Here is a 12,700-nt window from a genome sequence, read left to right on the forward strand (position 1 = left end):
AATCTCAGCTAATTTACTGAATGGCTATGGTCTAATTACTTCAGAAATTTCATCTGGAACACTGCATTCCTGAGATTTATTCAAATGAAAACTTTTTGGGATGAGCTGATCTAACTTTTTGTCATTAGATAAAAGTGACCGAGGCATTTATTTTCGATTACACAAGACAAGTTTTTAAAAATGTGTGATAATGGAGAGGCCAGATGGTATACAGACAAAGCTGGCCACTGTTCCAGCTTATCTTCCTTAACTGCACTCTTAAAAAAATGGTTCTTCAAGAGTTCTTTAGGAAAGGCAGTGGTTCTATTGTGAACCTTGAACAATGTGAAGCCATTAATGATTTTGTTCATGGTCAAATGGTTTTTCTCTTTGAAGGAAAACTGGATATGTATGTTCTTTTTAGGAACCCTTTTAAAAACAGTTCTATATAATACCAAATAGGATTACACTATTGTTTGAAGTCAAGGAACCTCTATTCAGTACTATATAGAACCCTTTTTGCTCAGAGTATATGTGTAGGTTTGTGCTCCTGCACAGATGTGGAAGGATTTTTTTATTTATTTATTTTAGCTTTTGGACTATTTATTTTTGTCCATTCATTATGAAACATTCATACAATCTAAAAGGTACCTGACATTTTTAAATGGTCTGAAAAACAACATAAATGGAGATGCGAGGTTTTGATCTGACAGCAACAATATTCAAGTGTCTATATGTAATGAGCGTTTTCTAAGCCTCTGTTTTTTCTTCAAAGTCAGGACATTTTTGACCTGAAAATGTATGAAAACCAACCCCCACACACACACACCACACACCACACACTCACACAGCAGTGTGGAGTCATTTCTCTCCATCTCCCTTCGTGCAGTGTGATGTAAGCTGTTCAGATAGTACAGTTCCATACGCCTCCACCTCACTCCCACTGACAGTACTGTAACACACACAAAAAGCTTCTTACTGATGCATTAGCATGAAAGATAGGCCTATGGATATCTCTTCTGGAGCTGATGCCTCACCAGAGATGTGTGGTTTTCTGCAGAAACATGTGTGGTTAAATAAGTCTTTTATTTCTATGTGTCTTACTTAACTACTTTTAATCAGATGAAGTATTTAGGAACATCTCAAAAATAGTAGTGTCTTTCACTGATTGAGTGATTAACATTTGGTTGTCAGATTAAAGATTATTTTACAATGTACATTGTAGATTTGTTTGTTTTGCTACCAATAGTTTGAAAGAAAGAAAGAAAGAAAGAAAGAAGGAAGGAAAGAACGAAAAATTAATGCAAAAATAATTGAAAAAATCTTATTGTACTAATTTAAACAAAATGTGTGCAGGGGCGTAACTAGAGTTTTATGGATATGGGGGCCATATGGGGGCCGAGTTAGCTAGCTAACAAGCAACTGGCTGAAAACCAGCTATATTGACCACAATTTGCTCAAATTCATGATGTAGGTAGATATCTTCACTCTCTAAGTACTAACTAATTCAGACTCTGCATTGTATATTTTTAATAAGGCCTGATCTTTATTGCTGGATGCTTTTAGCTAAAATACAGTCACAACTTCAACAGTTGCCAACCAGTGTTACTTCGCAGAGTGAGTAGCACCAAAGACCCTCCACCAGATCTGACATAGTTGGCTTACAGCTTACGAGGTCTGATATGATTGGCTTACAGCTTATAAGGTTTGATATGATTGGCTGAGCCAGCGTTACACTTTTCCCCAATGCTAAGAGACTGGCGAGGACAGCAGAGGACGGCTATCTCTTGTGTTATGTTAGAAACTCTCTGGTAGCACCATCGAGGCAGTGGTGGATTAAAGCAGCATTGTCTCCCCCAATTCATGTCCTGCTATCACAGTATGTTGTGAAATTGGAGACACAATGGCACAGTTAAATAATAAAGAATAAATGCAAAATACTGTTGATGACTTGAACTAATAATATACATTTATTTGGGTGGGGGGTAAATGATATTTAGGGGGGCTTAACCCCCACTAAACTTAAACTAGCAACACCCCTGACTATATGAAAACAAAAGCAGGACCTGCAGTAATGCCTACTTTTAATTCTCACAAATTTGAGCCTCTCTGATATGAGGAGGTCATGAGGTTCATTTTTAGTTCTAAAATAGCATCTCTTGCCAGAAGAGGAAAAAAATAGGTGAAACTAATATTTTGATGTTTTGTCAGTTGTTGAAGTCTAAGTTAAACATTATGTCTCTTCATTTCTCCCACAGCAAAACTCTGACACTAATGGCAACCTACGCAAACGCATGAACTCCACGACTCAGTCTCAGCCTGACTCCAAAGGCAGCCAAAGAACCGAATCCTCCAGTAAGAGCACTGTTGCTGTGAGCAAACAGCTGCAGACAAGTCAGTTATCCTCCAGCTCAGGCGGAACAAGCAGCTCTGCTAGCCAATCACGGCTCAACCCCAAATCCTCCAGCCAATCCAATGCAGTGGCCCAAGCTTCGACCTCCAAGACCACGCCCCCTGCCCCACCATCCACGCCAACAGTCCCTGGGCGGTCGTCGGGCAGCACATCCACCGGTTCCGCCTCTCTTCACCATCTTTTAGGGCCAAAGTTGGAGAATATCCAGAAAATGGACACCAAGGCCCCACCCAGTCAACCAGCAGCTCCTGCGGCGGGAGGGACCAGCAAGATTGACAAGTACGCACGCATCCTTTTCCCAGTGTCCTTTGGGGCTTTTAATATGGTGTACTGGGTGGTGTACTTATCCAAAGACACCATGGAAACAAAAGGAGGCTAACCACGTCAGATTAGCGTGTGTTTTTTTTATAATACTCCGTCAAAGCCAAACAGCAAATACAGAGGATCACATCTCTCAAAGGATTGTGACAAGCATATTTAAAGCAATTCCTAGAAATCTAATCTTATTTAAACAAATGGACAAACAAACAGACAAGCACCTCAGAAGATTATATGGGTGAAATAATTCTGAAACATCATTTCTGGGTCCTTTTCGAGGATGAGCATGTGGATACAGAACAAAAACAGCCCTAGCATTCTCTCTGAACCGGATCTTCGATTCATCTGGAGCCTTTTTTCAAGTGGTCATAAATTGCAAGGCACATTAATTGTAGAACTCACCGCTGCAGGGATATTGCCAGTGAAATTGAAAAAGAAAAAATCATTACCATTTAGTCTATTTTTCTATAGAGACGTTTTCTGGTGAACCGCTCAGTGCACCACTAAAGATAATGTTTTCTGGCAGACTTCCTTTTAAATCACTTTTTGATTTTTAGTTTGAATATTGTTTATTTATGTCCGTGTAAGTAACCCAGCCTATGGAGCGTCTGTTGAATGATGAGCTGAGATCCTCTAGGCTGAGAGTTTGCTCTGTGTGGGCGGACCTTGTGAGCAGGCCTGGACCACCCTGCAGATTGCTGACCAGCAGCAGCAGATCTGTATGCATGTTTTTTATTTCTCTCTGACACAAGGGGAATTTACAAAAGAAGCTATTCTATCTTTATTTGTTCTTTAAGTACGGTGATTTTTTTGTCATTATGGAAATTATTTTTGTTTGTTTGCATTTTGCATAGGAACATTCACCTCCAGAAACTAGTCACCCTGCAGTAATCTGCATTTTGTCAACTCTTTCTCACCCATTTCTTACTTAGTGGATGGCTATTGTTTGTTTTTTTTTTCATGCAGTATTAGTTCACTGGAAGTCTGTTATATTGATGAATGACAAATGGCATTATGATTGAATATGTGAATATCATTACCATTGTATGAGCATCCACAGCACATAATGCACTATAAGGTCATAACTTGCATTATCCATGGAACATGAAACCCCTTAATTTTTTTTTTCAGATGTGTCGGACTGGCTTGACTTTACAAATTTTGGGTGGGCATTATGTCTGAGTGCGTAATGGGATTGAATACTGAATGATAAAGGACTTTATAAACACTTATTTTAAGGTATGCCAGTGACCAGCAATAGTGGACGGCTATACATTGTTCACATTGTCCAGATTTTCTTTACTTCTTCCCTTCTACACCAACCTTTCTCTCTTTCCCTGATAGTAAATCTCTAGTGCTCTAGCTCAGTCTAGATTAAATGTCAGTCCAGGAAATAGACTGTTTAAAGGCCTGTGTGTGAGCAAATGCACCCATCCACATTTGCTACATTTCCACTTCAAGAACCAAAAACCAGCGGGTTCAGCTGGAAAGACTGGCCCTTTTCGACATGTCAAACAATACAGCCTAAAAGCGAAACTATAGAAGCTAGCATTAAGAGCTATACAGTTACACCAGCATCTTATAGAATTGCTTCTCAAAAAACAAAATGCAGCTGTAGTTTAGATCCAGAGCTGGAATCCTCTATGAAAATGCAGCACAGTAGCAGGTTAGACTCCCTGGTCCTGTGTTGGTTTGCCTCTGAATTTATACATTGGAAATGTGGCTATTGTGCATTGAAGTTGATTGTGATCATACCAATGAAATCTCTTAATTGTAACCTCCATGTAGATGAAAGTGCTAATAGTGTTCTGGATATCAGACTGTCTGCATTTAAGATGAGTTGGATGACCAGGCCCACTGTGATAAGATAAGACTGAAGGGACTCGAAGGAGGACATAGGTAGAACATATTCACAAACAGGATTTCTCAATAAACTACACAATGTAAGCCAAAACTAGAGACTGTCCAATAGATACATTCCCAATATCTTCTTCTATTAGACAGGCTGGGCTTGGGCTTGTGTTATCTGGCTAATTGAGAAATCTTGTTTTGTGTTGAAACATAGGCTAAATACACCAGGCTGCCACTTCATTAAGTACACCTCCTTGTTTCTACACTCTTTGTCCACTTTATCAGGTCCAAGTTTGTGCACTTTGTAGTTCTACAACTACAAACTGTAGTTCAACTGTTTCTCTGCATAATTTGTAAGCCCCTCCTTCCACCTGTTCTTCAGTGGTAAGGACGCCCAAAGTACCACCGCTGAGCAGGTATTATTTGGATCATTCTTAGCACTGCAGTGACATGGTATCATGGTGGTGGCATGTTAGTGTGTGTTGCGCTGGTATGAGTGGATCAGACAGAGCAGTAATTATGGAACTACAAAGTGCATCTGGTAATGGACCTGTTAAATTGGACAATGAGTATACATACAAGGAGGTGTACTTAATGAAGTGGCTAGTTGGTGTATTGGTGTTTACTAAGCTTTGCTTTACACTTTACTTAAAACAGATTGCAGCTTCCACCTGCTTAGGAATTAGTGGAAATATTTAGTAAAAACTAGTTTGTCTGGTGCAGCCACTTTCTGATTTTGTAATGTCTAAAGCTTAATTCACATTATACCTAGCCTAGGTGCTGCTGCACAAAACCTGGGCTAAACAAATCTTGGATTTTGTTTAGTCTGTCGGGGAACTTTCTCCCTGGGCTAAAACTCAGCATTGGTCTCCAATAACCTGCAGTGGGAGAAGATGAGAATTAAATAGATGCAACAAGAATAAGGTACAGGTATTAAGCATCAGCTGCTCAGCCTCTTCATTTGACCTCCCCCCTACCAGTTCCATAGCACACTAGACCTGCTACACCCACCCCACACCTCCAGATCTTTGGCCTACAGCAGACCTGTTCTCATCAATAAAAATATCCACCTCTCCTCATCTCTTTACCCCTCTAATTATGCCCTTATTGATCGTTCAGGCCATTAACAAGTCAGCGTGCCATTCTGTAGACAGTGATTCATCTAAAAAACAAATGCTTCGCTGTTTCTATTCCAAACCATCACCAGTGTATCAAGGCATGAATCTGTGTGGAACATCTTTCAGCCCTTTGTTTTCATTACTAAGAAGAGAAACCAAAAATGAAGGAATGATTTCCTCAGTGGTGTTGCCTCTACTTTTCTGTTTCTGTTTTTTCCCCTTTCTGTGGTGCTCTATTTGAGTCGCTGGCCCAAAGGCTAAGCGTTAAGTGGGTATTTAGTAGCAGAGGGTCCCCGGGGGTATGGCCCAACGTTCCAGACGCTTACCTCTACTGGGAAAGTGTCACTTATACAAGGCACCAGGAGGCTTATTACATTTCTCTCCCTCTGCCTCTGCTTTTCCCCTGTCTCTTCATTTGTCTTTCTAATGTCCTCCCTTCTCTCTCTTGCTCTCTCTCTCTCTCTCTCCCTCTCTCTCCCTTTACTGTGCATGTAAATAGCGAACATTTTTTGTGTAGTTTATGGACAAGGCTATCAGTGGACTGATGAAGCGATCAAAAATGTCTGCCCTTTTTGGCTTCCCCGGAAACGCACTTGAGTGTGAAATTGACTTCATGCCCTCGCCATCACCCCTCCCAAAACCTCTCTCAAACACACACACACACTTTAAGCCCTCATTAACCTGCCAGCTTCAGGGTGGGCTTCTTCCTCCCTCTGTTTCCCCCTCTGTGCCTGAGCAGCAGATGCTAATATGCATCAGAGTGACAGTGTCACAGATGAAGGTTAGATAAGGACAAGCACTTTGCTGCTGTTTTAGTGGTGGGCGATCTGACACTATATCACAGTAGCCTTTTCAGAGAATATTGTGAATATCATGAGGACTGAAAGACCACTGATCATATTTCATGCATTTACATTTATTGCATTTAGCAGATGTGTATGACATGTAGCAAAGCTATTTAAAGCTGTACTACAATACGCTAAAATTGAAAGGATTACCATTACTGAGTCAGAAAGGGAAAAAACACTAAAATATGCTGTCCATGTGCTGCTGTGGGTCACCTGAAATAATAATTTAAATAATTTAATAATTAAATTTTTCATTTCAACAAATCAGGAGCACACATGATCAATTGTTTGAAAACAACAACCTCTGCCTTAGATGGTTGTACCACTCTGGAAGCCCAAAGATCATTTTTAAAAATATGGCAATATTGGTCCTCAGAAAAACAAAATATTTTTGGAAGTGGAAAGCGCCACTATATTATATTTTGGCCATATTGCCCACCCCAAGCCTGCTTATATGCTAAGATCCACTAGACTGAAGAACACTGAAAGTGTGGAAACACGGGGGACCTTGATTAACAGTGTTTTTGGCCTCAAGGTAGGTTTCCTCACCCTTAGCTTCTTCAATTTGCACTTCAACCACAGAGAAGAGTGGCTGCTTGAGTATAATGCAGTCCAAAAAGCATGATATTATACCATAATATTATCTCAGCAAAAGCAAAGGAGAAATCTGTGTCCTAGCAAGATAAGCCACTTGAACACGTTTGCTTTTGTGCTTTGCTTTATTTTTAGCTGCTTTTATTCCTTTTTTCTCTTTTTTTCTTTCTTTTTCCACCACAAATGTTACTGCCCTGTTTGTATTACAGCTGACTGAATTGAAGTCTCTGCAGGCTCACACGTGGATAGTTGACAGCTTCTATTACAGGTCCACCACTGCCACTGGAAAAGCAGAGGAGAGAAAAGGCCTTCCTTTCTTCATACAGGCACTGGCAAGATGGAAACCATGTTTAGTGCACCCTGCAGAGTGTATTTTGTTCTCCACACGAAGAACAAATATCCATAATCTCCTACTGGACCGCACCCAAAAAGGAATAAATAACCAGGGGAAAGAGAAAGTGCGCTAGGCTTAACAGTTTTCTTGTGGACTTGTATTGACCCTCTACGTGAGGTCAAATGACAACCAAGAGGAATAATCGAACAGCTTCCTGTATATAGTCGTACCAATAACCGAATGTCTTTGCAAAAACGAAAATTAAATCATATACATTTTGTGTTTTGTAGTCAAACGAATATTGTTTTACTATTGCCCTATGCAAGGTAATCACCTTAGAACTGTCACATAGAGCATGGGCCTCACCTGGTTTCCAGAAATGAGGTCATCACAGCCAAATAATGAGTGCAAAGGTTATAATAAACATGCACATCAGCCATGGATGGTCTCAGTCTTCAAATGCTGTTTTCAGTTCAATTAAAATTTTGGGTAATGAATCAAAATGAAGAGCAAAACATACAAAACATATTTCAGTTCAGGAATTTCAGTATGAATATACATTTACAAGCAAAATGTTGTAATACTCATGTCAAATTACATGTTTTGTTGTTGTTCTAAGTGGAAATAACATCTACAGGGATCAAACGTAAATGATTTATGACAAATTTCTACAATGTCTTTGCATTTTATTGAGTTTTAACAAATTGGGAAAAAAATAAAACATTACATCGCTGCTTTCGGGACAAAACCTTTTTCAGTTTTTGACATAATTTGAAAATGCTTGTTGCCCTTTACATTGTGTGTACATTTCATGCTGAATGGACCAAAAGAAATGGCCAAAAATGACTTGGAAAAAAAGTCTGGTTCCGTTGACTTACATTAAAAGCAAAGAAGGTTTTTTCCTTCTCCTGTAAAGTTATTATTTTGGAGATATGGGGTTTTGTTCCAACAGCAGCGATATATTATGTTTTATTTTTCCCAGTATGTTAAACTTGGTAAATAAACAGTAAATGCATTAAAATGTGAGATCAACAAAACATTTTAAAATTTTTAATTGTAAACGACTGTGATATCACTGTCATAACAAAATCTCATATCTCAAAACAGTAACTTTACAGAAAGAAATACTTTACTGTATGATAATAGATAATTCAATTTAACACCAGAATTTGAAGTCATTTTTGGTCAAAAAATAAAAAAAACAGCAACATATGTATGACATATGACAGCAACAATCAATCAATATGAAAAGAGCCTTAAGATTATTATTACTATTATTAAAGTGCTGTCAATTTAATTACAGTTCCTGGTGACCATGTAGATTGTGCTTCTCCACAACATCCTGTCTTCTGTTTGTGGTTTCTTAATGGCTTGTGATTCCTCTGGTTGCCTCTGTTGGTCTTGTTGCTGCTCCCTACCTTCAACTTTTCCAGACATTCCTGTCTTTTCCTATGAATTTATTCTTCTCCTAATAAGTCCAAAATAATAGAGCTTCAGTCCCCTTAGTCTGGGCTTCGAGTGAGAGCTCAGGCCTGATTTCTGAAGGATCCATTTGTTTGCTTTCATTGCTGTTCAAGGTACTTTCAAAAGTCTTTGCCAACATCACAGATCAAAGGCTGAATCATTTTTCCTGTCCTGCTTTTTGATTGTCCAGGTTTCACATTCATAATGAACCACAGAGAAGACAGAGATAGTCTGGACAGTTCTGATCTTTGTAGAACATTCACTACATTTGAAGATCTTTTTTAAGCACCAACATCCTTGTTTTTGCCAATCTGTGTCATGTTTCTTGACTGCCTGATTCTTTGTTGTTAATAACTGATCCCAGCAGGCAAAAGCTGTCCACCACTTCTGCATCTTCATCAACTTAAGTTTTGCTGTCTGTCCCATTACCCCAAAGCATTATCTTTGTTTTCTTCATATTGAGCTGAAGTCCCATTGTTTCACTCTGAGCCAAAACCAACAGTATATGGACAATATTTATATTTTCATTACATCCCTGGAGAGATGGAGTGAGTTTAGAAGAATGTAGTTGAATGTAGAGAAGAGGTAGTATATGATGTATTCTAGTCATTTTCCTTTAGTGAATGTTGCAACTTTTTTTTCCATTTGGTAATATTCTGTAAAATAGGCCTTTCTCTGACAACTATGAGTTGAAATCAATAGCAGTAAAGAGGTACGGCTGGCAGGTTTGAATGGGCAGCTCAAGTAATTATGTTCTGATTTCAAGTAATTATGTTCTGATTAAGAGCTGAGGCTTTATGTTTGAACAGAAGAAAACTGCTGTATGACGAGATCAGCACGGTACTTTGGACTGTTCCTCTTGCAATCTCTCTCTTTCTCTCTCTCACTCTCTCTCTCTCTCTCTCTCTCTCTAAAGCCATCTCAATCTGCCTCTGCCTCTATCTTTTTCAATGTCTTTGTTGCTCTTTCACCCTCATTTTCCCTCAGTGGCTGATTCTTCTAAGAAGAAGTCAGTGCAATGGAAGTGACTCAGCATTTAGACAGAATTAATTGCTTTGACCTGCAAAGAATCCAACTAAATTCAACTGAGTTTTTCATTTGATTTTTTAATAGATGTGCAGTACTAATGTGCCATTACAATTCATGCATAACACATTTATAGCAGATACAAGATATTTTAGAATCATAGTTGTAGTCAGGCACTGTTCTAGTTCATTTATTTCTTCAATTGAAGTAAGATCCCTGATGTCTGAATATATCAGTACAGCAATTATCAACACAAAATTAGGGCTCTAAATGTCGCAGAAGTGTTTAATGGAAATTTGCTAGAAATAGACTTATGGTAAAACAGAGAATCAACATTATTGTTGAGTCCAAACATTATAAGATTACTTCTATAGGTTCAAAATTATAGTTGTTAATACTTAACAATAATGTTAGTTATTATATAGTTATTAATACTTAATGATAATGCATTAATGACAAAAAAAATCTATATTAAAAATTAAGTACAGATTTCTTTTTTGCTACTCAGAATGGCATAAATGTTCATGAGAGAACAGACATCTGCATATTTTAATGCACATTTACTGTTTATTTGCTGAATTTTAAATTGGCCAAAAAAACATGTGGTGTTCTAATTATTTTATTATGTTTTTATTTTTTCCAATATGTAAAACCCAGCAAATAAATTGACAATCAGTAAAGGCAATATTTTTGTTTTATATTACTAACAAATGGTAATTATTATTTGACTGGTTATATACCTTTATATAGCAAGTTAGATCATTATTGGAAGAATTGTAACCCCCACCCCCGAACCCCTGGAAATTATGCTTATGTATGTGTGTGTGTGTGTGTGTGTGTGTGTGAGAGAGAGAGAGAGAGAGAGAGAGAGAGAGAGAGAGAGGGAGGGAGAGAGAGAGACTGCCACAATGGTCAACCTGTGGACAGACAGAAACCTCAGTGTGATTGAGACTGTTGTGTGCACATGTGTGTGTCCATGGCTTTGAATGCAAATGGTCTATTAATAATAGGAGTTGATGAGCCATAACACCAGAGACTGGAACAGTGACAGGAGGACCATAGTAACTGTCTCCCTGGAAACCACTCAGGGGTGAATTAGCAATTGAAATTGCGGAGAAGCCCCTGAGAATAACAATGGCAAGGTCACAGGCAGGGGCTGTTTGTTTCCTTTTTTGTGTATATGTGTATGTATGTATATGTGAATCATCACAGGGTTGATTTACAAGTGTATGACTACAAGGCAAGTACTCCATCATTAGTATGACTTAAGGCCTCACTGTCATGTGTGATTACACAGCAATACAAAGCTTTTTTTTTTTTATTCAGTAAAATATTGATCACATAAATGAGAAAAAAAATGAGAAGTGTATCCCTGACCAGCCTTTCATGGTGAGGTGTCTTGTTGAGGTGAGGAGGCTTGCGTGCTCTGGAGAAACAGAGATCTATACTGAGTTTTACTTCATTTCAGTGTCCTAACAAAAGTGAGGAACCATCAGGGCCTTCTAGGCCTCAGAGAATGATTTCTATTATTATTACTCATAATTCATTGTTAAGATGTGCTTAGAAAAGGCTTAAATTCTTGAAATGTAAAAGGAAAATCATCCAATCAGTATGTTTTTTTCATTGGTTAGGATGTCAGGATCCACATTGAAGGCTTCAGCTAACTAAGAACTGACAGCAGAATCAATCACATTTCGATTTACAATGGGTGGGACCACTTTTGTAAGAAAAAAATGTCACTCTAAGCCTCCTTGGAAGTCCTTGATATGTCACTGACTGGGGACACAAGTGGTAGTCTGACCAACGTGTTTCAGATGTTAGAAATGGAAAACAGTGGCAACAGCTATACCTCAAAATGAAGGAGTCACTGATTTCAACATACAAGATAAAATATATGCTAATATGTCTGTTACAGGCTACAGATAATACATGGCATGTCTTTTAGCTCTGTTTAATCTATAACAGCCAAAAAATGTTCATGTGATTCGCTGTCAGCTTGGCGCTACTATACTACTAGAATCCCATAGGAGTGCCAGTAGAAATTGGCATCATTGACATTTATGACATTTACAAGACTTATTACTAAAAGTCACAGTTCACCACTGCTTAGCAGGTATCAGACTAAACCTACCACCAATACTGGGTAGCATCAATATAGGGCAAGATATGGCAGATGATCACAGAGGTGACAATGGCAAGGTCATCAATTCAACTGTGAGAAAGAAGACAATGTTAACCATTGCTGTACTTTGCCAAGGAAACCACATCCAGAAGACAGGACCCTCTTGTCAGAAGGCACTCATAATGTGGACATGTTATCACTGGTGTTGACAAGTGAAAAAAGAATATTCAAAGCTGCAAAAGCAAAATAATTACAAACAAGCCATTAAGAAGCTCAAAGACCAAAACAGAAGGTTATCATTCTGGAAAAAAGATTATCCATATGGTCAAAATGGTTGGTGGTGGCTGTGGTTCGGGAGCAGGTTGGGGGGTTATCACTGGTGAAGTGATGGGGGATGGGGGCTGCTATTACACAGTTCACACCAATTATATGTTGCCCCCATAATATGTCACAATTAATTTTAATTATTGTTAGCAAGAACAATTCAACTCCAGGTGCAATTATGAGTCATTTAGTCATTAACTTAAATGGGAATAGATAATGACTTACGCTGCCCGCACCTCAGGAAAGAGGAAGCTTGTTAAGCATTAATAGGAGAGAGTGAAATATTTTAAGAGGCACACAAGAGTTCAT

The 12,700-nt window shown here is 38.5% G+C and overlaps 1 protein-coding gene across 1 annotated transcript in view; it reads left to right on the top strand.

Moving 5' to 3' along the window:
• The window catches only part of gabra4 (gamma-aminobutyric acid type A receptor subunit alpha4), a 37,716-nt gene extending 34,126 nt beyond the window's left edge, over window positions 1-3,590 (top strand). Inside the window, exon 9 of the mRNA XM_036568624.1 lies at window positions 2,238-3,590. Within this exon, the coding sequence (XP_036424517.1) occupies window positions 2,238-2,771 (534 nt within the window). The 3' untranslated portion in view covers window positions 2,772-3,590. The remainder of the gene's footprint in view (window positions 1-2,237) is intronic.
• The last annotated feature ends 9,110 nt before the right edge of the window (window positions 3,591-12,700 follow it).

This window comes from Colossoma macropomum, unplaced genomic scaffold, assembly GCF_904425465.1.
Source record: "Colossoma macropomum unplaced genomic scaffold, Colossoma_macropomum, whole genome shotgun sequence".
Taxonomy (NCBI): domain Eukaryota; kingdom Metazoa; phylum Chordata; class Actinopteri; order Characiformes; family Serrasalmidae; genus Colossoma; species Colossoma macropomum.